This window comes from Camelus dromedarius, chromosome 4 (assembly GCF_036321535.1).
Source record: "Camelus dromedarius isolate mCamDro1 chromosome 4, mCamDro1.pat, whole genome shotgun sequence".
Taxonomy (NCBI): domain Eukaryota; kingdom Metazoa; phylum Chordata; class Mammalia; order Artiodactyla; family Camelidae; genus Camelus; species Camelus dromedarius.
Window position 1 is genome coordinate 32,846,585 of NC_087439.1, and position 26,882 is coordinate 32,873,466.

The window sequence follows — 26,882 nt, forward strand, 5'->3', positions numbered from 1 at the left end:
GAGAAGCAGAAGAGGGGTCTCTTTTGAGGAGCTGCCACTGAGGGCATCAGGCACAGCAGAATAGTTCAGGACTGGCCTGTTTTATAGCACTTGGATGAGGTGACAAGGACACAGTAGGTCAGATTGCCAGCTGCAGAAGCAGCTTCACCCAACTTCTGTGGCCGTGAGCTTCCATTGCCAGGCTGTCATGTTGGATCTAGGTGGCGAAGAGCATGAATTGAGCCTCCCACCCCACCTCTTCCCTCTTCCTCTTGGGAGACACTGTTTCCTCCCCAGATGTCAGGATTGTTACGCTCCCTCCAGAGCTGTGCCATTTTGTCTGTCCCAGCTTAATAAATACAACATCACCTCTTTTTTACAATCCTCTCTTACTGTGACCCAGGCCTTTCATGTGGAAGGGTTAAGTATGAGTGGGACAAAGGGCATTTTTACAAAAATTGCAGACACCTGTGTTGGCCCACGTGGGCCTCTGTAGCAGGATTCACTTAGCACTGTGCACAACCAAGAGCTTATTTTCCTCATGTTCTGGGACCTCGTCAATCCAGGAGAATCCAGGTACAGCGTTAGAACTAAGTTTAATACTCTAGGCTTCCTTTTGGCTGCACTGCCATGTAGAACCAGGCTGGCTTGGAGTTGCTATGATGAGAAAGAAAAATGCACCATGTTCAGGAATGGACAGGGTGTAATCCATATTTTCAAAATAATTTTATAAAATTCCCCACCCATTTCATCCTGATCGTTGATCATTAGGAAGTCAAGAGAAGCTGAACTTTCTTTTGGGAAGGTCAAGTTCAGTAAGCCAACCGTCTTGCTCAGGTGGGTAGACCAGGAGGTGACTAGAAGTTTGGTCAGATCTCTTTTTCAGTCAGTTTTTGAGGAGGTAATTCCGACATTCAGCAAAACCTTTGAAAGGGAGAAAGTATGGAAAGCCATACCTTGACTGTTATTCCACTGTGGGGTGGCCTTTGTGATCAAAGACACACCACTGTCAGACTGTAGACGGTCTGGAAATTGGAAAACATGACTCAGTTTGGTTTCATGAGCCACAGTAGTGTGGCCAGAAGTGACTGGACTAGAACAGCAAAAGCATAATCTGAGTCCAGGCAGGATGATGATTTGTGTGCTTATATAAAACAGAGACACACTCTAACAGAGCTGTAGGTGGGAGCTCTGCTTCCACTGTCCCCCCATTAACTTCTGAACCATACTCATACAGGTACACATGGCCTCAGTCTGCCCAGGTGATAGGATACCTGAATCATCTTTTTCTCTTAAAGCATTTGAGGTCAGGGTAGAGGAATCAGCATGGAGAGAGAACTTTATGCCAGTGAATAAGTTTTGCATTTATTTTCAGTCTAGAGGACCATTCACCCACAGCACAACCAAATGAATGATTAATGTTCTCACTTTCCATTATTATTATTGCCATGGTTTCTTTAATTTCCCCCACATTTTCATAAGACCTTTTACTTGTTTATCAGTCACCTCTTTTGTGCCAAAAACTGTTTTTTGGTATCTTAAGGATAGCATGGAGAGTAAGAGATGTAATCCCATGGGGGAAGCAGATGATAAATTAACAGGTACTAGTGATGTGCATTCTAAATAAACCACGTAACTGTATTGCACAGATGGTGGAAGGGCACGCTTTAGGGTAAGTTGGTCCAGAAGAGAACTCTCTGGGCATATTTGAGCAGAGATCTGAATAAAGGGTGAAGGGGGTGTGTCTCTGGATTACTTAGGAGAACAGTGTTCTAGAGGGTACCTCAAGCACGAAGATTCTCCAGTGCATTAAGTGAAGGAGAGAGTGAGGAGATGAAGTCTGAAAGGCAGTCAAGATCCAGATTTGGTTGTGTTACAGGTGAAGTTAGGGATTTGGAATTCATTTCAAATGTGATAGAAAGCCATTGGTGAGTCAGTAATGGGCAGAATATAGAAGAGATCTGATTAAACAGAGCATCTTCTGTGTAGAGAATAGATTATTATGGGAATGTATTTAAGAACATAAGGAATAGCATATAACTGAGTGACCCCACTCCTATGTATATACTCAAGAGAAACAAATACATGTGTCCATGTAAAAACATGTACATGAATGTTCATAACCACACTATTCATGATAGCCAAAGAGTGGAAAGACCCCAAAGGTGGGTCAGCTGATACACGGGTAGATAAAACGTGGTACACCCATACAGTGTGGAGAATTATTTGTTAAGAAAAACAAATGAAGAACTGGTATATGGTACAAAATGGATAAACCTTGAAAATATTAGGCTAACTGAGGAAGACAGTCACAAAGGAACACACTTTATATGATTCCGTTTACATGACATGTTGAGAATAGAGACAGGAACTGTGTCAGTCACCCACGACTAGGGGCAAAGGGAAGGTTGGAGGGTTATAGCAAAAGGGAGTACCTTTCTTTTGAGGTAATGGAAGTGTTCTGGAGTTGACTGTGGTGACGGATGCACAGCTCTGTGACTACACTACAAGCCATTGAATTCTGCGCTTTAAATGGGTGAATTGAATAGCTTGTGAATTATATCTCAGTAAAGGTGCTTTTTAAAAAATAATAAGGCAGTATGTCAAGTTCCTGATGGTAGCTTGCTTTAGAGTGGTAGCAGTGGAACTGGTGAGAAGTGGGTTAAATCTGAAGGTAGAGCCAACAGAATTTGCTGCAAGATCAAACAAGGATGTGAAAGAAAACAGTTGCCAGAGAATAGTACAAACAACTTTGGCTAAGTTATGTCAACTGCTGCTTAAGGGTTCTATAAGCTAATGATTGAGAACTGACCCTTGGATGTGGCCATGACTGTGTCAAATAAGGTTTCCATAATGGCAGGAGCTGAAGCCTGTTGGGTTTAAAAGAGAATGGGAGGTTAAGGATATGGGGTGTGTAGACAGTGGTTATACCTAATTCTTTTCAGAAGTTTTGCATTAAAGATGAGCAGAGAGCTGTAAGGATAGCTGAAGGGAAGTATGGGGTCAAATTAGTTTAAGATGATTGTTCATAAAGCATCTTTGTATTGATAGAAATGACTTACTCGAAGAAAAACTGATGGAGGAGAGGTAAGTGCATCAGTAAAATCCATGAACGTGTGAGAGCAGAGGGTGTTGTTCTCCTGAAAGGATGGTTCATCCACTGTTAACACTTGGACTTGCAAATTTAGGGCTGGCAGTAACAGAAACCAGCGAGTTGATACATTGAACATGGCAGTATGCAGAATTCTCTTCTGATTGTTTACATCTTCTGCACTAAATGTGTAAGTGTAGCTGAGAGGAAATAGTGTGGGGATGGCAGTCTGAAGGCAAACAAGGTGCAAAAGTTGTGTGAGGGATGGAGATTGATTTGACTAGGAACTATTGGAGGATTGCTGCGAAGCACCACAAGTCCCCTTGTAGTGTGAGTTCCTAGATTTAAAATGAGAACAAGCAGCATATTTTGGGGTTTCTTTCTAGTCATGTTCATCTATGTGCATGTAGGAGTGGTGGAGGGGAAAGTTAAATTTAGTTAGTGTACTGGTTTGCTACGGCTGCCATAGGCAAGCATGACAGACTGGGTAGCTTAAACAACAGAAATTTATTTTCTCACAGATTTTAGCAGTCCCAAATCAATGTGTCAGCAGAGTTGGTTTCATTCAGAAACCCCTCTCTGTGCTGTGTAGATGACTGCCTTTTCTGTCTTCACCATGTCCTTTCCTCTGAGTGTGTCTGTGTCCTAATCACCTCTTAGTAGAGAGACCAGTCATATTGGATTAGGGCCCTCTTGTATGACCTTATTGAATCTGTTACCTCTCTAAAGGCCCTATCTCCAAATACAGTCATGTCTAAAATACCAGGGGTTAAGTCATGACATGAATGGGGAGGGGGAGGGCACAATTCATGTGTAACAACCAGTGCTGGAGTTTTAAAATTTAAGCATATTGGAGTGAGAGAGGGCATATGTAAGAGATGTGAAATCCCGTTCTCATACAGCTTACTATTTAAGAAAAAAGGACAAATAAATAAATTTAGAAAAACAATTTTTTAATATGTTGGGGGGTAATAGGTACAAAAGGAAAAAATGAAGTGAGCAAAGAAAATATAGGGTGATATATAATGTATAATGTGGAGTTTTATATAGGTTGATAGGAAAGCTCTCCATGATCTGACCAGGAAATAAGAGCTGGGAGCCAGGACCGTATCAGTGGGCAGACGACACAGCACCTGTACCTGCCCTGGGGCAAGATAATGATAAGTATATGTGAGGAACAGCCAGGAGACCCAAGTGACTGGCATGGAGGGCAGTGGTAAGAAATGAGATCAGAAGGGTATGAAGTAGAAGCGCTCTGATCTGATACAATTGGACCATAATTTCTTTAGCCAATCAAAATTTGATTAAATCAGGGAATCTATTTAATAGGTACATAAACATTTACGTTTTGCCTTAAAAAAAATAAAGTATAATTTACATGGAGTGAAACTGCGCCCAGTTCAATGCGTTTTGACAGTTGTAAAATCCTGTATAACATACTCCAAAACTACCTCTGTTAAATATATTTCTGATAATTAAATATAAAACATATTTGTGCTCACAAATACTAAAATGTTTAATATTAATGTATTTGCAGTGGTCACATATTAAATATATTAGTAATTTAATATTAAATATACTTGTAAATATACTTGTGATGCTCATCTTGTCTCCTGACCACATGAACCCCTACATACTGAACATACACTGCTTCTAGAAGGACTGGTGAAGAGAATCCTCTTTCTTTTTTCTTGCTCTTTCGCTGCTGTTCATGATGATGATAAGATTACTATCACTACTACTACTAACTAATGTGTCTTGAACTCCTATGTGGCAGGCAGTGTTAGAAGAGCTTTACATGTATTAGTCAATCTGATACTCATCATAACCTTATGAGGTAGCTTCTAATGATGTTCATAGCTTGTGACTAGGAAAATGGGGGCATAGAACATTTAAGTAACTTGAATTAAGCCATACAGTTAGTGAGTGTGGGAACCCAGATTTAAATCAGGCATTTTAACTCTGCAGTGTAGTTTTAGGTCTTATGCTTGGTTGCCTCCTAATTGTCAAATTTTGTTAGGAATACTTGAACTTTCCTTAGTTAAATGCAAGTGAAGATTTGCATGTGTATATGTGTGTGTATGTATATATGTATTTTTAAACACTTTTTATATTGAGTTATAGTCATTTTACAATGTTGTGTCAAATTCCAGTATAGAGCATAATTTTTCAGTTATACGTGAACATGCATACATTCATTGTCACATTCTCTTTCGCCGTGAGCCACAAGATCCTATATATATTTCCCTGTCCTACGCAGTACAATCTTGTTTAATATTCTACATTTTGAAATCCCAGTCCCTTCCCACCCCTCGTCCCCCTGGCAACCGTAAGTTTGTATTCTATGTCTATGGGTCTGTTTCTGTTTTGTATGTATGTATGTATGTATGTATGTATGTATGTATGTATGTATTTATTTATTTACTTAAGAGTCCACTCATATGGGATCACTCATATGGTATTTTTCTTTCTCTTTCTGGCTTACTTCACTTAGAATGACATTCTCCAGGAACATCCATGTTGCTGCAAATGACGTTACGTTGTCGGTTTTTATGGCTGAATAGTATTCCATTGTGTAAATATACCACCTTATTTATCCAGTCATCTGTTGATGGACATTTAGGCTGTTTCCATGTCTTGGCTATTGTAAATAGTGCTGCTGTGAACATTGGGGTGCAGGTGTCATTATGATTTTCTTTTTTCTTTTGCTTTTTTTCGCTTTTTTTCACCATCTTTCCACATGAGGCATTCATTTAACATTATCTTTGCTTCTTTGTCTCTTAGTGTATCTGTCCTTATGACATGCTTTTTACAGCAGACCCTTTGTTTTAGGCTGTGGGTAGATTCCTCTAGTCCACCTTAATTTTAGACATTCACTCATGCAAAAATCAGTCTTCTTGTCAATAAGACCTGTAGTGAATTCGGAGTATTTTTTCAGTGCTTACCCACTAGATTTATCAGTCCTTAAACCAAACTCAGCAAAATTGTCCAGTCATCAGTTTGCAGAAGCTCGTGCATAGCTATCTAATACATTTAAAGTGCCTGAAAGTTCTGTAAGCACTACCAGCAGTCTTCCACTAGCTTCACCCTTTGGCAGCCTCAAATAGGCTCATAATACAACAGCGTCATAAAACAGACTGAATGAATTTGCTCCTAGTATGCAATTTTCTGCAGAAGAAAATATCTCATTACAGACAAAAAATATGTCTAACAGCAACTAAACCATACTCCCCAGGTAAGTGATCACCTCATATTTAAAAACAAACAAAAGTATCTTTCTTATTTCAAAAACATAGTTACCAAACTCCTAAGCTTTATTGAGATTTTACTTTTTTTATACTTGAAATCCATTTTTTATAAAATAGTAAAAATGGTGCATATTTGCAAACAAAAATCCTGTAATATCTCATGGAACTTCTGACTAACACTGTGAATTAGCAGGCAAGAGGAAAAGGAAAGTCGAAAGGATGAGCAAGATGGTACTTGATAGCTTTCTAACTCTTGAAGTTTTCCTGCCTAGAGAAATATCTTTAAAGAGTGGAATAACTGTGCTCAAAAGATGTTGAAATGATTAGAGAAGGGGTCGTATTTTCGGATTGAAGAGCCTGTAGTTTATGCAAAGTTAGCCATGCTCCACATTGATTTGGCAAGCCAAGGACACTGCAGAACTTGGATTTGGCTTGAGAAACAGAGTAGTGTTTGCAAATAAATAGGGACTTACTGGAATAAAAACATAATACAGATGCTGATTCTCTTAAATAAACCTGGGCCACCAACTGTGCTTACATTGGCTAGTGTTGCTTTGTATACTGTGCCATCCTTCTGCTCAGTCAGTTTTGTTCTCATGCGAAGAGTACTGAAACACAGCATAGGAGATTTCTATCTTACAAGTGCCAGTGGATACTGAATGATGACATTTTGTATGTTTTCAAAGTAGAGGTGTTTTCGAGGTAGACAGAATTAAAAACTTGAAATATGTAAGAAAGCTTGTTTCATAAATAAACAAAAATTTAAATAGTAACTTAGTTTTAATCACAGAAAATATTAAAGTTAGAGTTTTCTCTGATAATTTCTTGATATATAGATCTAGCAGGGTATGGAATTAGAATAATTTGAATAATGCTTGAAGTGGCAATGAGATGTGATTTTCACTTACTATTATGGCTCAAGTTTAAATTAAATTCTCAATAACTTCAAGTGTTAGGCTCTTACTAGGAAATGACTTATCTTAGTTTAATATTTAATATTAAGTGGTTTCAGATTTTCTATTATAATAATAATCTTTCTATTTTCTTTTAAAAATGTTCTCATTCTTTATCTTGCTTAAGCCTCACAATTTTCTGAGGTGGATGGCACAGGAAATGTAAGCAAAGAAAATGAAGCAAGGAGAGGCAAAATGCCTACCTAAATTCATCTTTCCATTTGATGACAGAGCCAGAGATGGGGCTTTTTATGTCTTTTGTTATAGATCTTTATAATAAAAGACCCTATAATATATAGATCTTTTATTATAGGATCTTTTTAAAGTATTCCTTTTAAATCTGGAGATAGCTGTTTAGTTACCATCAGTGTTATATATACATTTTCATAGGACTTTTTTTCTGCAATAAACTGAAGGGACCTGCTCCATCTTAGGACCAAAGAAAGATAGCAAATTTAATAGCTCGAATGGTTCCAAATCTCACATTCAGGGATGTAGACATAAAGTACCATCATATATGTTACGTTACAACAAACATAAAGTAACATACGTATATGTTATGTTACAACAAGCCCCGTTGCCAAGTTTAGAGGTTGTGTTCTAATGTTTAGTTATAATTTTTACAGAGAAATGAAGTTGAAATGAAATTAGCATGCCATTTTTTCCAAGAAAAATAACAAAACCCAAATATCGTGTAGTCCTTAAGTTTGTACATTTTGTATCTTTCTTTTTAAAATATGTGTTAAATAAATGTAAATTTTATGTAAATATTAAAAGCAGACTCTGTTTCAGTGTTTTTTAAAAATTGTCACTTTATGTAAATTTTGAATGTATTACTCATCTGGTTAGGCAACAGCATTTGTGTTGCTTTATGATGCAAAGGCAGCTGCCATTAATTTAAAGAGCTTCTGCTTCAGCAAATTGTACTTTGCTGTTTTTTTATTTTGAGACAAGTGTTTCTGACACAGTCCAGGTATCTTTGTATTTAATAGCTGTTCTCCTTAAATATCTGTCAAAACTGTTACTTATCTTCTTCACATCAATAAATTTATACTTCAGGTCCTATTATTTTAATGTAGCAAATGATATGAGACTGTTTTTGGTTTGATACAGTTATTGTATAAATAGAACAATAACTATCATGTTAATTTATTTCTGTGTATATGTAGTATAAATAAAACAAATACGTGTATGGTATTAATTGTACACTTTCTCTGAATCTCTCTCAATAATTGCACACACGTTTTTGTTACACCTTTAGAATTCTTGCTCTAGTTATTTTAAGTCACTTAACATTAAGGTGTTATCCTCTGAAATTATCCTCTGATAACTTTTTTGAGTGTGTGCTACTCTTTCTTGAATGCACATCTGTAGTGGATACTTTCTGTGCAGACCAGATGGGGTTTTTAAGGCTAAATAACTGGTGACTTATTTCCTGTAATTGCCCTTTTTGAGAATTTGAGAATTACTTTGTTTTATATCTTAATAGTAATAACCATGTGTTCTGTAAGATGGTTTACAAGCATTATCGTACTTGGTCCTCATAGCAAATCTGTAGGTTTGGCATTGTTATTTTCATTTCATAGATGAGACAACTGAGGCTTAGAAAGTCTTCCCTAGAATTGGAAGGGAAGTTATAAGAAGTGAATAGTGCCAGGCCTATGGGTGTATAAAGGCCAGCTCTTAACCACTGCAATGTATTGTAATCCAGAATGAACTTCTAGTTCAGCAGTATCGGCTCCTTACAAGTGCTGAGTCGCGCTAAATTCAGAACTGCACTATTTCACAACCTGGTGCTCCACAGAGTATCACAATAGGACTTTAAGGAAAAGGCAGTTCAACGGAAAGAAATCAAATAGTTGTCAAGGGCCCTGCAGGGTGGTGGCAGATCTGGGATTAGTTGTTAGAGTTCTAGCCACCTGGCTTGCTTACAGCTGTCACTGATTTGGGCTTTTCATTCTGAATTTGAAGGCCAAATGCTGATACATATGGGAGCATTAAATAAATAAGTCATAGATTTCATGTTATATCACATTTTTGTAAAATAAACTGCAATAATTAATTTTCTTTCTTTCTTCTTTCTTTTTTTAATACAGTGGGGTGCAACCTGCTTTTATCCTGGAGTTCACCCTCGTGGCTTGGATTTATCAGAGTCGTGTCTGTCTTCGATCTCTCTGTTAACTAGAAATCAAGGAAAGAGATGAGGAGGTTTGTTTACTGCAAGGTGGTTCTAGCCACGTCACTGATGTGGGTTCTCGTCGACGTCTTCTTACTCCTGTACTTCAGCGAATGTAACAAATGTGACGACAAGAAGGAGAGATCCCTGCTACCTGCACTCAGGGGTAAGTGCTTACAAAGCAAGTGTTTCTTTTATAGAGATGAGAATGGTAGTGACTTATGACACAATGTGAAATTTCAAAATAGGAGTTAAGTTTATTGACTTAGAAGAGCATTTTGGCAGAACTATTAACGTACATTTAACGGTGGGAAAGCTGCTTTACTTTTCTTGACCTTTGGCGTCCTGTTGGAAGAAATGACAAGAGTTAGCTAACCTCTAAGGTACCTTCCAGTTCTAAGAATTCCAACATTTTGTGACTGTGTGGAAAGATCAATTTAGTGAATATTCAAACTGGACATAATTTTAAATTTAGGCTTCCAGAAACGTAAGCCTTTAGATACCAAGCATGTAATATAAAAGGGGAAAACTTCTAAAGTGAGATTGTGAGGACTGTAGCAAAATGAGACTACGTGACACCCCTCAAAACTTCCAAAAGCAATTATATATATGTATAAAGAAAAAGCAACATTTTGTTTTTTTAACAAAACAAGTGTTGGTGGCCAGAATTAACCTGTGGGTTACCAGATTGTTGCCTCATGTTACAAGCAAAAAGAGAATTTCAAGTATTTTATAAAGTCACTTTAATACAATATTCACTCTTTAGAAACCAGTTTCAATGACTAAGTAAGAGTAAACGCTCAAGAAACATGATTTATATAAATGGTGATTTATTAAGTCAAGTCGGAGAGATTCATTTCCTACAGTTATTCCAAATGATTTTTTTCTGTGCTTTCTGTTGACTTCTATATCTATTAATTTATTTCTGAAGTGTTCCTAGTAATTGAGTGCTTCTAAAGTACCTAAGCATGCTTGAAATTAGTTTTATTCTAATTGAATTAAACATTTTTTCCTTAAAATCTAGCTTACATCAATTCTCTGCTTAGCAAAACGTTTCTTTATAAACATAACAAAAGGTAAACTTTGAGTCCCGGTTAATATCTACCTTTTGAAAGAGTGAATCTTTGAGATTTGCGCTGATTTAGTGAATGTAGTCTGCTTTTAATATGACAGATATTTTTGAGATTATGAATTAAAATATGCTAATAAAAATAATTTCATCAATATTATCTCATGGTATGAGGTTTAGGGAAACATGGAAAAGCATTTCCAAAAGTTAATTTTTGTTAAAAGAGTTTGTTGGACATCTTAAGTTTGCTTTGCAATAATGCTCTGGCCCAATTGAAGAAATTCTGATCATCCTCCTCTTTTCAAAATGAGTCTAACTCTCTCACTGTAGTTTTTGACTAGTACAAAGACTTGAGAAGTCCTTTGGAAGTGACGGAGTCTAGACCCATTTAGGTCATTTATATGCATTTTTTATGCCTTTATACTAAAACTATTCAAACAGGAGAACTTTATGAGTCCATCACTTTTTGATAAATGAACATGGGGGTTGATTTGCTGATCTTTGGTTAAAATCCCAGAATAAATCAGCCTTCTGCTTCTCTGTTAAACCAGCTGAGCTGCTGCTTGGCTGAAAGTGGAAGTGTGTTTTGATGGATAACATCAGTTTAGTATGATCACTGTGTCATTTGTTGAGGGGAGACATCTAGATTGGTCACAAAAAATGTTATAATCTGATTCAGCAAAACTATGACAGCCTTTTCTGGAAGTACCAAAAAAGCAGTTTTTCTGATTTAGGTTCTTAATGCTCAGTTTCAGATCTCAAAATATAAAATTTAATGATGCAAGGCAAAAATAGTAATTTTCCTTGTACTTAAACTGTAAAATGAAACTATATTCTATTTTTAAGACTTGGCTATTAGCGTTATATGCTAGCATTATACTAATATTGGTCTTAAAAAAATGAAATTTAGACTATGATTTTAATTTCATCTTCTATTGTTACTTATTACTTCAGAATATTAATTTATTTAGGAATTTGTGCCATGTATTTAAAATAATATTTTATTTATAAGTAGGTGATGTTGTGCAAAGTGCACTTGACTGAAATTTTCCGGCTCTAGCTATGTTAAAAACAGGCTTTTTGACAAAAAAGTTGATCTTTCTGGACCTATGTGTCTCCATTATTAAAGCAAAGGGTTTGGACTGAGTGGTTTCTAAGATCCCTTCCAGTTCTACATTTTAAACAATTTTTAAGTACCCAGTATTAGCATACACTCTGCATTAATTTTTGAGATATGTTCACTCATTCACCAAATCATCAATTATTTATTAAGTTTCTATCAAGTTAAAATGTTATACATCTTATACTTGCAGAGAATTGTGTGTCAATTATATCTAAATCAAAAAGAAGAACACAGCCCAATAATAGGTGAAAAAAAACCAAACCCAAGCATCAGGACCCCCGACTTCACAGGTAGTATAACAGGATTACCTCAGAGTTAAACGCCCAGCTTTGCTGACCGATCTGGTCCTTACCTCCTCCCCCTTGAATTAGTTGTGTGACGTTTAGCATATTTTTAACAAAGTCTTGGTGTTCTCTCTTAAAATGAAAACCTTAGCAGCAATAAATCCTGCTTCCCAGGGTTGCCCTGGGAATTAAATGTGATGATGTGCATAAGCCCCTCAGTGGAGTAGTGGCTCACGGTACCCCTTTATCAGTACCTGCTGAACATGGGAAGGTGGGTGCAAGGGCTGAATGAGACTCCACCAGTCTCTGCTGTCCAAGCTGTCAGGTCCCCAGCAGGGGGCAGGTGTTCTGGGTGTAGCCTCCCAAAAAGAAGTGACTTTAAAAAAATTTAGTAGTTAACATACCTCCTATGTGCTAAGACCTGGAGATATAAGAGAACTGAGGTCGCTATTGTCAAAGAACTTATAGTCAGTAATAAACATCTCTCTCTCTCTAAAAATATAATTTACAAATGATTACAAGGCATAATGAGTATTGGGATGTAGGAGAATGACACTCTGAGTCAAGCATCTCAGGTAATAGAAATGGATCTAGGGTCTTAGATAAAATTCCACAGAGGCTGTGGCATTTAAACTGAGGTCTAAACAATAAAAGTCAGAAATCACTAGTTAAAGAAGAAAAATTCTTATGGAATGGTAAAAAATTACAGAACACCCAGGATACTTCTGAAGGGGAAAAATACATATGTTTTATAAAATTAGAGTGATTAAGACTGTACTGTTGGCACAAAGGGTAGACAAGTTGCCCAGTGGAACAGAACAGAGACCCTGGAATATATCCACAAGTTTGAACCATTCAGTACATGACAGAGGAGCATTGCAGATCCGTGGGGGGAAAGAGGGCTCTTTTGATAAATAGAGCTGAAAATAAAATGGTAATCCATATGGAAAACAGGTGAAATTGGATGCTTAACTCATGTCATAAACCAAGATATATTTGGATATATTAATATCAAGAAAACTAAACTTTTAGCAGAAAAAAAATTAGGCATTTGTAAGACCTTAAATGAAGGAAAAATTCTGAAATACTATCCAAACTCATTGACCATAAAATAAAATACTGATAAATTTGACTATATTAAAATTGAGAAAGTTGGTTAACTTAAATAGACCTTAAAGTAAAAAGAAAAGTTACAAACTGTAGAAGATGTTCAAGGTACACATATCTGAGATTATTTTCAAGCATATAAAAATAACTCCTATTATTAATAAGAAAAGCCCACACAGACCAATAAGAAAAAATGGGCAATAGACATGTCTTGGAAAAGTAAACACATATAACAAAAAAACTTACAAAAAAATATTTGACATTAATTATGATCACGGAAATGCACACCAAGACTGCAATGACATATTTATATTTGTTTAATTGGCAAGAATTAAAAAGGCTGATAATACCAATTGTTGGAGGTGATGCTTCTCTACATTTTTATTAGTAATTTCAGATGACAGTTTGGCATTATCTCTGAAATCTGAAATTTATGGATGACTAGCATTCAGTCATATACTTAAGAATATTTTTCCACAGACAGAAATTTTTCATAGCACTAGTGCTCATAAAAATAAAAGCTCAAAATAACCCATAGGCCCATTAATGGAAAAGCTGATGAATCAATAGTGGTACATAAATGTGAGAGAATAATATATATAATAGTAAAAATGAATGAACTACAGCAGCCTGCACCAATATGAATTAATCTTGATGATACAATGGTAAGTTAAGTATAAAAGTTACATCTTTCAGAGATGGTACATAGCATGATACAGTTTGAAAAGCTAAAACTAAAATGTAAAAATGCATATGTTAGGACTATATGGAGACACAGCAAGCCTTTATGTAAAGCAAATGAGGCTAATTATGAATATGGGATTTAGGATCATGACTGTCTGTGTCAGGGAGTCAGGGGCATGGGATGAGGGCGAATATTCTGACTGAATGTAGGGCATTACTGGGGGCCTGGGTTTGTTTTGCATGTGGGTTTGATGTGTCTGTTACATAATAGGGATAACTAGGTGAATGAATAAGAGCCACTGAATGGATTTAAAAGTTGAGAAGCCACTGAATGGGTTTAAAAGACAGCAGACATGATTACCTCTGTGTTATGGGAAGATCACGTGTAGAGAAGAGGTTGAGGAAGAGCCTGTCTCTTCAGGGAGGCTGGTTAGGAAGTTGTGGTAGCCTTTCCTGAATTCTGTGTAGGACGTGATGCCTGCTTAGAGCAGAGTAGTGCCCGTGAGGAGAAGAAGTGGGTAAAATGCAGAGGTATTTTGAGATGTGGGAGTAAGAGAGCTAGATGCTGGACTGGCTCTGGTGGGTTTAGGCGATGGAAGTGTCAAGGACAAGTCTCGGGTTTCTTGCAGGGACTTACTTGAGCCAGTTTCCTGAGAGAGGAGATTGTAGGGCGAGATGATTTGAGGGTGGATATTGAGTTTATTTTGGTTGTGTTGAATTTGAGACACATATTAGGCCGCTGGATGGAATTGTTCAGTAGGAAGTTGACTACAAAATTAAACTAAGTATAAAATTTAAAAACCATCACTTTTTTTCCTACAATGGGTTACATTCTTCTCTTCCTTACTAAATGGAGTATATGGAATACAACTGAATCTTTGATTCGGAGTCAGCATGATCATTTAACACATCAATTATTGAATGGTGCTGTAAAACATGATTATTTCAGAGACTTTATGGGAGCACGTAGACTTGTTCTAGTAGTAGATACAGACCCATGATTCCTTTTCCTGTTTTCTAAAGGATTGTTTTTGGATAACATAAGTTCTTGTTAGGGGAGACGTTAACTCTTTGATGCCACTCTTGGGCCACCTAGAGCTAAAAGGCGCTGAAGGGCATTTTGAACTCCTAACTGGTATGGAATAAATACTAAGTGGAGCTACTCCCAACTTTGAGAGAATGGGTATTTAAGAGACCAGTGCTGCTGCAGTGGCCCTGCCCACACTGGGGGGAAATGAGAGGTTCTGGGGCCAGTGTGCATGAGCCCTGTGATAGGGGATCTGGCTCCTCCACTAAGGGCCGTGTTCTCCGGCACGTTAATTAGTCTCCCTGGGCCCCAGTCACCACCTGTAAAATGAAATGAGTATGAACCATGGTTTTAAATCATGGTCGTCTCCAAATGAAGGACTGTACTTCTAGGTTTTTGTTTTTTTTTTCCCCAACAAAACTGTGGAACTGGAACTATTTTTGTATCTAGCTTTTGAGCAGTCCGTAGGTAATGTGCAGTGTAAGAAGTGGTGATGCGGAAGTGACATGATGGGCAGGGATCTGCTTGGAAAGCCCAAAGAGCCTTCTCGTCATCACAGAGGACAAAAGGGACATATAGTTACCATATCCAAGAAGGGAAGGAACCTGCCATTCTTTATCTGATCCTGAATCTTAAACATAATACAGAGACTTAGGAAATGAAATAAAATTTACCTTCAAAAAAGGGAAGGAAATATCTAAGAAAGAATTGCTGCTTATATGTAAACAAAGTACACTAGTCAATAATGATAACAAAAATAACGATAAGCTGTTACTATTCTATATTATTTACATGTGTTACATTTTCGTAAAATGCTGAAGTAGACATTCTTCTTTTACATGTAAGGAAACTGAGGCAGAGTGAGCATATGGGGAAAACACTTCCATGTTTCTCCTTTAAACACACATACCATACTTCTTACCCCAGGTATGTGGGTTTTCTTTTCCCCTCGCCAAGCAGTTCTCTGCAACACCAGCTGGGTGTCCTGCAGTTCTGACACTGTCTACCTGGAGTTAGCGTCGTATCCCATAAGTTACGGGCTCAGTCCCACAAGGCTGCCCCAACTTCAGAAACCGATTGCAGGTCCCAGGTTGTCACCAGAACTTATGACGCACCAGCTATAAATTGGCATTTCCATGACCCCTTCTTGAGTTCAATAATTTGTTAGAATGTCTCACAGAGCTCAGGGAAATGCTTATATACATTTAACAATTTGTTATAAAAGATGGAGTGAAGGGTATGAATGAACAGCCAGATGAAGAGTTATGTAGGGTGAGGTCCAGAAGGGTCCAAAGGGCAGGAGCTCCTGTGCCCGTGGAGTTGGGGTGCATGGACCTCCTGTCGTGTAGATGTGTTCACCACCCTGGAAACTGTCTGAGCCCCATAATTCTGGGATTCTTACGGAGGTTTCATCACATAGGTGTGACTGGTCATCAACTCAGTCTCTAGCTTCTCTCCCCTTCCTGGGGGGTGGGGGGGTGACGCTGAATGTTTCAGCCTTGGCATTTCTGGTGACCAGCCCCCAATCAGGAAATATATAGGAGCCTCCCCAAAGTTGCCTCATTGGAACAAAAGATGCTCCTATCACCCAGGAAATTCCAAGGGATTGAGGAGCTGTGTGTCAGGAGCCGGGGTTAAAGCCCAAACTTTAGAACAAAAGATGCTTCTAGTGCTCTCATCACTTAGGCAGTTACAAGGGTTAGAGGAGCTGTGTGCCAGGAACTGGAGGTAGAGACGATTTTTATATCTTCTATCATTTCACAGTGAGGTTAAGAGGAAGCAGCAGAAGTTTAACAGCCAATAGAACAGGATTTGGTTATGATAATGTAAGTTCAATACAAGATTCTTACCAATTAATGCCAGTTTGCATTGGAACTCAAGTGCCATGCTTTCACTGAGGTACCAGTATGGAGTACATATTCTGAAAACTTGAGAGTTTCATCCTCACTCTCAGAGACATCCTAGACCCGGCCAAATCTCCCTGGCTGGTAGGATGTATAAACCCCAGCCAGGAAAATATTTTCTAGGGACCGTTGGGTTTCAGATCATTTATGAAACAGTACTACCTTGTCTGCATTTTAAGGTTACTTTCACCCACTTGTGTCCCTCAGGACCTCCTTACTGCTGCTCTGAATTGGGGGAAATCAAGAAAGTGAGTGGGATTGTTGACTGGTAATCTCAATTCCATACCTCCATGTTCCCCTTGCTCTTGCCTGGGAGACTCCTGGTTTCTTCTCGTAAATCTGGGGACACAGGTCGCCTTGCTGTCTTGGAGTTTTTACTGTTGGCTATTGTATCAGCCCTTTCTTCTGTTTCTGTTTCTGTTTCTGTTTCTAAATGAGCTCCTTGTGACATTAACACCTAGCCATATACTCATTCATTACATAGTAAATGTTTGTTGATTGATTAATCTTTAGTACTTTAGGAGGGAGTTCCTGTGTGTAGGTGAGAGAAGAAACTGAAAACTGGTAAATCAAGGTCTTAAAATACCATATTTTCCTTGTTTTTTAAAAAATATGGAGGGTGGGGGTTGGCAGAAGAGTGTGACTGACTAAGATGCATTGTCAGTATCAGCATCAGAGTTGCCCTGCATGAATGATGGTGACCACCGAAACTTTCAGGTGACAGTATTTATAGTCACACAAAAAGTGGGGCATATAGACATAGTCAGCAATGGATTAAGGGCATGCATTTCGTAGATACTTTTCAATCAAGTTTATAAATAGTGTTCAAAAACTAATAGACCTTATACGCTTTTGACCTTTGATATTTGCTTTTGCCTTGCATACTTGTATTCACAATTCATCCTGCTCCCGTCTCCAGTCCACACAGACATATCAAAGTCAGGAAGAAAAATACACTGTAATACTGAACAATTATGAGGGTTACTGAGCCAGCTGCTTTATGTACATTATTTCGATTAATTCTCAAAGTAGCATTGAGGGTAGAGACTATTATTATCCTCATTTACATATAAGAAACTGAGATCTGAGAAGGTTAATTAATTTCCTTGAGGTCACAAAACTGATACGAGGGGAAAAGGACTCAGCCTAGTTTGTCAGAGTTTTGAGCCCGGACTTTGAACCACAGTGTTACGCTATGTCCTGGACTCAGGTGTGCCGAGACTCCTTTAAGGCAAAATAATCATAATGCTTCTATACTATTTATAAAATATTTACACATATAGGGATATTTCTGGAGGGCAAAGAAGGAGGTGGCCACTGACCTTGGGTAAAAAATTCTTACTTGATTATAGCTTAGGAGAAAAGTGCTCTGGCAGGCTTAACCTAACTGAAAGTCAGGCTTTCAGACTAGCAATTTTACAATGATTGTGTTTCTACAGTATACTAATTAATTTAGGTGGCAATTTTCCTCAGTAGTTTTCTTTGGGGCCAAGCCTCTGAAGTCTTAGGAAGAATGGTTAAAGGTTGTGATCAGTAGTGAAGCACTGTTTTTTCCCCAAAACTTAGTAAGAGTGATTGATACAATTTTTTTTTTCATCCAGTATTCAATAAAAGTACTAGGTACTATGAAATAGACAGAATTTAATCAAATAGAACATCTGCCTTCAAGAATCACACAGTCTAGTGGAGACAGGACGCGTCTGGAAATAGCTACATTACAGAACAGAAAGGGCTGCTGTAAGAGATACCAGGTGAACTGCTGTGAGAAGCCCTGAAGTATGTAAATTATGTGGACATGTGAAAATTAGGAGGGAGTGGGTACCAGGAGGCAATAAATTACCAGGAGAGAGCTATTGGCTTTTCCAAAATGAGGATATAAGAGATCAGTGAATTGGTTGATTGGGGCAGAATCAGACATGATGGGGATTTCTGGATTTCAGGTTGAAAGCTAGGATTTTGAAGGACTTTGAGTGCTGGGGAAAGGAATTTTTAGCTGTTTGCTAGGAACTGTGGAACCATTGGAAGTGTCTAGAAAAGAAATGATGTGTTTATCACCAGGTGAAGTTTAGAAAGAGAAGGCAGTGTTGTTACATATGCAAGACAATAGTACTGAGATATTTTTATCTTAAATAATGATTCAGAACTAAAGGTTTATTTGTTAATTAAAACCACTTCAATTAGATGGTAAATAAAGGGAATAATTAGTCATTTAAATTCTACATTCTGCAAATTAATTGGCAGGAACAAGAAAGTTTTCTGTTTTGTAATACCAAGTTAAGATATTATTTTACAAAGTAGCAACTCAAAATTTTTAATTATTAGTGTGAAGTAAGATGAGACAGTTCACTCAGCACACATTTGAGTGCTTGGTTTGTGTCAGAGCTGGGAACAGAAAAATAAAGGATCGCTCTTATTTTCATGTTTAGAGGGGGAGAAAAGAAGTCAGAGTTATATGAATGAAATGTCAGCATTATTAATGCTTTGCTATCAGGAGGAGAGAGAACATATGAAATAAAGTGAAAAAAATCAGTAAGACAATATCTGTCTTTTGAGAGCAAGATCTAATTTTCAATTCCATGAAGACTAGAGGTGATCTGAGTAGAGAATGGAGAACAAAACTTTTTACCAAAGAGTCCACCAACAAAATGGAAATGGAAAATTTTATCTCTACCTAAAGCTGAGTTGCGGCAGAGACAAACTGCTCATGCTGGGTGCTTGATGAGTAATTGTTGAATGAAGAATGAATGCAGGATCCACTCGGTGCTTTCTCAGTGTTCGCATGACTAGAAAGCATCCAGTATAGGTTGATGATTAAGAAACTTGAAATACCTCAATTATCATGGTAGACGTATTTTTGTTGTTGTCATTGTCTACATACAGTCAAATCTTTTGTTGGCTCATGTAATTTTATAGCCCAAATTGGCAAATGTATAGCCAAAGGACTCTCTTTTTTCCCCCTCAGAATCTGTCTTGTGTTGCACTGTTGTACACTGTCTCTGTGATGCAGGGCACGTAAGATCACTGCGTGTTGACAGGTGGTAGTTCAGTCATTGACGAGAGCTCTGGAGGAGTAGGCAGATCACGTAGGATGTGTGGACTGAATACATAGAGGGCACAGAAGAATGTTTATCAAAGTTGGATTGGGGTGTTGAAAAAGAGGTAGGTGTGTGGTATATTTTATTCACCTGTAAAGAGAAGATAGGGAAAATGGAGATGATGGAAACTGAATTAAAGAATAACATTGGAAGGTTTTAAAAGAGAAAAATCCAACCAAAAAGGAAAATGACTAAAGTCAAGAATAAAGTGATGCAATTGTAGAACAAGACCCAGGGTTAGTCAATAAGTAAGGCTCTCTATAAATACAGCTGTGTGAGTGATTGAGGACAGTAGCTAGTTAAGGAATATTAAATTGTATTGAGGTCTAACATAATGCTCCACTTTGTGTGCAATTTGATGAGTTTTGGCAAATGAATCCCAGAGTTTAACCTCACAAGGATGATCCCCCCTAAAATGTTCCTCCATACTCCTCTGTGCAGTAAGTCCCTCTGCTTTAGCCGCAACTACTGATGTGATTTCTGAGACTACTGGTTAGTTTTGCCATTCCAGAAAATCTGACGAATGATACACTATGAATTCTTGTGTGTCTGGTTACTTTTGCTCAACATAAAGGTTTGGAGATTAATCCATGGTGTTGAGTGTATGAGAGGTTCTACTGTTGAGACCTATTCTGGTGTATGTGTATATTATACTTTGCTTATCCTTGCCCCTGTTCATGGGCATTTGGGTTCTCTCCACGGCTACTGTGAATAAAGTTGCTTCATCTGTACACAGGTCTTTCTTTACATATGTGGACATATGTTTTTACAACTCGGGTAAATATCAAGGAGTGGTAGTGCTCAGTTATATGCTAAGTGTTTTTTAATATTGTAAGATACTGCCAGTCTGTTTCCCAAGTTGTGAGACTATCTGCTAATCCCATCAGCAGTGTAGGAGAGATCTAGTTACTCCACATCCTGGCCAACACATTATGATCAGTGTTTTTAATTTTAGCCGATTTAATAAGTTTGTAATGATATCTCATTGTGGTTTTAATTTGCATGTCATGATAACTGAGCATTCTGCATGGGTATTTTTGGCCAGACTTCTTTTCTGAAGTGTCTGTCAGATTCTTTTGACTATTTTGGAACTGGGTTGTTTGCGGCTTGCCTTTTAAATTTTTAAAAATGATATCTTTCAAAGGGTAGAGATTTTTTATTTTGATGAAGTCCAATGTATCTTTTTCTCTTTTATTGTTCTTTTGGTACCCTATTTAAGAAATCTCTGCCTATGCCAAGGCCATGCTGTATTTTTTTCTAGAAGATTTATGGTTGTAGTTTATAGGATTTAATTTTTGTACATGATATGAGGAGAGTCAAGGTTACATTTTGCCAAAGTAAAAACCCAGCTGTTCCAGAAACATTTGTTCCTTGAAGATAAGAAAGGAATGGACTTTAGAAATAAGAACAACACTTTCATGTAATATTTCTCAGTATGTACCTGAGTTTTTTTTTTACTGTTTATATGTATGATTTATTTATAAATATTGCAGTTAACTTTCTAGAATTCATTGATTATACAGAATTGATATGAAATTTGTTATATAATTGAAAAGTATCCAAATCTTACTAACCAAATATTCCTTAGATATTTTAACTTGAAGGCAAATAAAAAATATAATTCATTACATTAACATAGAAAGTACTATTAATTTTTCTGATAATAAAATTAGTTATTGTAGAAAACTATAAAGTACAAATTAAAGAGAAATAATCTGGAATTCCACTCATAAATTTCCAACACACTAAAATAGAATTTAAAAATTTTTTCTATCAGTAAAATATAAACATTTTGTCCTGTATAAGATATTTTTTCAAAACAGTTTTAATGACTGGATAATCTTTTATCATATGTATATACCATAATTTCCACAATTAACTAATTTTTATTAATTTTCATGTATACTGCTAATTTTTTTACCACTAAATGTTATAAACATTTTTAGGAAGTTATCTTTAAACATGTTGATTATATTCTTGGGCTAGATTCTTGATTATGAGATTTATTTTTTAAAGTCATACATACTGTTAAAAGCCTCTTGTTAAGACATTTCTTTTTTTTATTGAGTTATAGTCAGTTTACAATGTGTGTCAGTTTCTGGTGTACAGTACAATTCTTCAGTCATACATGAACATACATATATTCATATTCATATTCTTTTTCACTGTGAGCTACTACAAGATACTGAATATATTTCCCTGTGCTATACAGTATAAACTGGCTTACCTATTTTATATTTATCAGTCAGTATCTGCAAATCTCAAACACCCAGTTTACCCCTTCCCCCTGGCAACCACAAGTCTGTATTCTGTCTGTAAGTCTGTTTGTTTTATATATAAGTTCATATGTCTTTTTTTTTTTTTTAAAGATTTCACATAAGAATGATATCATATAGTATTTTTCTTTCTCTTTCTGGCTTACTTCACTTAGAATGACATTCTCAACGGACATCCATCTTGCTGCAAATGGCATTCTGTTGTCATTTTTATGGCTGAGTAGTATTCCATTGTACAAATATACCACAGCTTCTTTATCTAGTCGTCTGTTGATGGACATTTAGGTTGTTTCTATGTCTTGCCTATTGTAAATGTGCTGCTATGAACATTGGGGTTCAGGTGTCTTTTTGAATTAGGGTTCCTTCTGGATATATGCCCAGAAGTGGAATTGCTGGGTCATATGGTAGCTGTATTTTTAGTCTTTTGAGGAATCTCCAGTGTTTTCCACAATGCCTGCACCAAACTGCATTCCCACCAACAGTGTAGGAGGGTTGCCTTTACTCCACACACTCTCTAGCATTTATCATTTGTAGACTTTTGAATGATGACCATTCTGATTGGTGTGAGGTGATACCTCACTGTAGTTTTGATTTGCATTTCTCTGATAACTAGTGATATTGAGCATTTTTTCATGTGCCTGTTGGCCATCTGTATATCTTCATTGGAGAATTGCTTGTTAGTTCTTCTGCCTGTTTTTGGACTGGGTTGTTTGTTTTGTTTTTTTTCTTATTAAGTTGTATGACCTGTTTATATATTCTGGAGATTAAGCCCTTGTCAAATTCACCTTTTGCAAATATCTTCTCCCATTCCATAGGTTGTCTTTTTGTTTTGCTTATGGTTTCCTTTGCTGTGCAAAAGCTTCCAAGTTTAATTAGGTCCCATTTGTTTATTTTTGCTTTAATTTCTAATGCTTGGGTAGACTGCCTTAGGATAACATTGTTGAGGTGTATGTGAGATAATGTTTTTGCCTTTGTTTTCTTCTAGGAGGTTTACTGTATCTTGTCTTATGTTTAAGTCTTTAAACCATTTTGAGTTTATTTTTGGATATGGTGTGAGGGAGTATTATAACTTCATTGATTTACATGCTGCTGTTTTCCCAACACCATTTGCTGAAGAGACTGTCTATTCCATTGTATGTTCTTGCCTCCTTTGTCAAAGATTAATTGACCAAAAGTTTGTGGGTTTATTTCTGGGCTCTCTATTATGTTCTTTTGATCCATATGTCTGTTTTTGTACCAATACCATGCTGTCTTGATGACTGTAGCTCTGCAGTATTGTCTGAAGTTTGGGAGGGTTATTCCTCCAGCTGCCAAGGTAATCTACAGATTTAATGCAATCCCTATCAAATAACCCAGGACATATTTCACAGAACTAAAACAAATCATAATAAAATGTATATGGAATCACAAAAGACCCAGAGTTGCCAAAGCATTACTGAAGAAAAAGAATGAAGTTTTTGAGATTGTTCTTTTTTGAGGAAGGTCTGTATCACTATGAACTATTCCCTCTTAGCACTGCCTTTGCTGCATCTCAGATTCTGTGTGGTTGTGTTTTCATTGTCACTTGTCTAAATATTTTTAAATTTCATCTTCAAGTTCATCATTGACCCATTGGTTTTTTTAGTAGCATGTTTAATCTCTATGCTGTCATTTTTTTCTCCTTTGTTTTTCTGTAGTTGATTTCTAGTTTAGTAGCATTGTGGTCAGAAAAGATGCTTGAAATAATTTCTAACTCCTCAGAATTGTTGAGCCTTCTTTTGTGCCCAAGTACATGATCTTTCCTAGAAAATGTTCCATGTGCACTTGAAGGGAATGTGTATTCTATTTTGGGGGGATGTAATGTTCTGAAAATACCAACCAAGTTTAATTGTTCTATTGTGTCATTTAATTTCTCTGTTGCTTTGTGTCTGAAGATCTGTCCAGTGATGTTAATGGGGTGTTAGTCTCCTACAATGATTGTATTCCCATCAATTTCTCCCTTGTATATCTGTATTTATGTATTTAGGTGATCCTATATTGGGTGCATATATGTTAATTTTTCATCTTGTATTGCTCCTTTAATCATTATAAAATGTCCTTTATCTTTCATTATGGACTTTGTTTTAAAGTCTATTTTGTCTGAAATCAGTATTGCTGCTCCTGCTTTCTTGTCATTTCCATTTGCATGGAATATCTTTTTCCATCCTCTCACTCTCAATCTATGTGTGTCCTTCTCCCTAAAGTGGGTCTTTTGTATGCAGCATATTGTAGGTTCTTGTTTTATTATCCAGTCTGCCACTCTATGTCTTTTGATTGGAGCATTTAGTCTATTGACATTTACAGTAATTATTGGTAGATGTGTGTTTATTGCCATTTTGAACTTAGTTTTGCAGTTGATTTGATAATTTTCATTTGTATTGGTTTCTTTTTAGTTTTTGTGACTGTTTTTGACTTGTGGTTACCCTGTTTTCCCTGTTTTGTATGTATATTAACCAATTACTATATCTGTCTGTTTTAAACAGATAGTGATATATGCTCATACCCATCCTACTGAGAAACAAAAAAAAAGAAAGAAAAAAAAAAACCTATTTTCTTGCTACACTACCCCACCCTTAATGATCTACATGGTCTCTTTTACAATTTCCTGTTTATTCTGTTGTAATTCATTGTAGTTATTGCCTTTCCAATTATGGTTTTCTCCTTTCTGTAGCATCCTGCTTCTTTTCTATTTAGAGTAGACCTTTCAATATTTCTTTTAGCATATGTTTACTGTTGCTAAACTCTTTTAGTTTTTTTTTTTTTTTTCTTGTCTGTGAATTTCTTTATCTCTCCTTCTATTGTAAAAGGTTAGCCTTGCTGGATAAAGTATCCTAGGTTGCATTTTTTTTCATTCAGGACTTTGTATATATCTCACCACTCCCTCACCACTCCCTTCTGGCCTGCAGTGTTGTGTAGAGAGATCAGCTGAAAGCCTTATGGGGATTCCCTTGTAACTAACTCTGTTTTTCTCTTGCTGCCTTTAGAATCATTTCTTTATCCTTAACCCTGGCAATCCTGATTATAATATGTCTTGGTGTGTGTCTGTTCGGGTTCTTCTTGTTTGGGACCCTCTGTGCTTCCTATACTTGGATATCTAATTTCTTCTTCAGGTTTGGGAAGTTGATAAGACATTTCTAATGACTTCCTGGAAAGCCCATTAATCTTTACATCTCATCATCAATATATGAGAATAATCTCACTGTGATATTTATAACTCAATTTAAAACATTTGCTAATGCTAGTACTTTCCAATCACAATTTTTAAAAATTGTTTTGTTTTGTTGTACTTAACAGTAAAATTTTACTATTAAATACTGAGCATAAATATATGCTGGCCTTATGTCCAGATTTTTGAAATGTAAAGATAAATGGATGGTGGCTTAAAGAATGTGATATGAGACACTGTAGACTATATTAAGCAATTACAGGATCTAGGTGGTAAAATTCTGTTTCTAACTAAGACACATTTAGTGGTATCAGTTAACTCCATAGAGACAGGTAGATAAATTTAAAACTTTAGGCTGTAATTCAAGGAAAGACCAGATCAGGACTGAACTGAGAGGTTGTTGTGATCACAAATTCTTTGAGTTTTTCTGTTTTAAAATTTTTTTCACATTGAATGGTTTTATCCATAGGTATTTTATTTTTGTGTAATAATGAGGATGTATTCTTTTCAGTAATTAGTCACTTGGGTCATGTCTTTCCTCTCATTACTGATTTGCAATGTTAAAATTATCATGTAGAAAATCTTTATATCTACCAGGGTCTTTATATCGTCTATTTATTTGATTCCATTCCATTTGATTAAAAAAATATGATTTTAAGTCATATTCTAGAGTTAAACTATTTTGATTATTTACCTTTATCTGATCAAACACACTTGACAAGTTGCAAACTGCTCTAGTCTGGAGAATGAGTTCTCCGGTATAGAACTGTTATAGTTCTAGTCTTCACTTTGCTACTTTTAATGTGTTTCCTTCTATCACTCTGGCCTTGTAGAAAGTAAGAGACTTGGAGACCTACTCTTCATCTTTTCATGATTTATTTATGAATGGAAAACACTGTCACTATATTTCTAAATAGATTCAGACTGTGGAAATGTGCCAGAATATTTGTCTAAAAATCGTATTTGGCATTAACTATATCATACTTTTTTGAAGTACTTTCATATGAGTTTTTTTAGAAGGCGGCCACACTGATTCTATTGGGTTGGTATAATGAGTGGGGATACTGGAGATACAACGGTATAGTGGCAAGAATATGAGTACTGTGGTTGAAGATCTGGATTTTATCATGGCTCTGGCCTTAACTACAAGTCTGATCCAAACAATCTCAAGTTTCTCCATCTTTTGAGGATTAAATAGATGCACTAAAAAAAACTGCTTTAGGAATCATTAAAAAAGCTATACAAAAAGAAATGAGTGCATGAGATCCCTAATTTACCTGAAGTTAATAGTTCTCAAAACACAATTTTATTCCTTTAAGTAAAAACACTTAAAAATATTATTATTAAAAATCACTTAAATATAATAAATGATTCCCTTTTGGGGGGATTCATTCTTCTTTCAGGTTACAGTAACACCTAACCTTTACTTAAGAAAATGTATTTTCAATGTAGAAGACTATAAGAAAGGATGTAAAAATACCAATTAACCAACCACACAAGATTACTAAAAATACAGTTTTGGCTTATTTCTTTATATTCCTAATAGGGAGCCCACTTTTTATTTCATTTATTTTATACTTTGGATATTTTCCTCCATCATTAAATGTTTCTTAAAACAATTTACTGGCTGTACATGATTCTATCTAATACATCATAATTTGTTTCCCTCTAACTTTTAAAAG

At 36.4% G+C, this 26,882-nt stretch overlaps 1 protein-coding gene across 5 annotated transcripts in view; it reads left to right on the forward strand.

The window, feature by feature from the left end:
* Positions 1–26,882, forward strand: part of GALNT13 (polypeptide N-acetylgalactosaminyltransferase 13) — a 458,027-nt gene that overhangs the window by 51,503 nt on the left and 379,642 nt on the right. For 4 of the 5 annotated variants that reach the window (XM_031451413.2, XM_010985618.3, XM_064484785.1 and 1 more), the window contains one exon: positions 9,368–9,613. In XM_031451413.2, the coding sequence (XP_031307273.1) occupies positions 9,472–9,613 (142 nt within the window). In that variant the 5' untranslated portion in view covers positions 9,368–9,471. Of the gene's footprint in view, positions 1–9,367; positions 9,614–26,882 lie in introns of those variants that run through there. The other variant, XM_064484786.1, reaches the window with a different exon arrangement.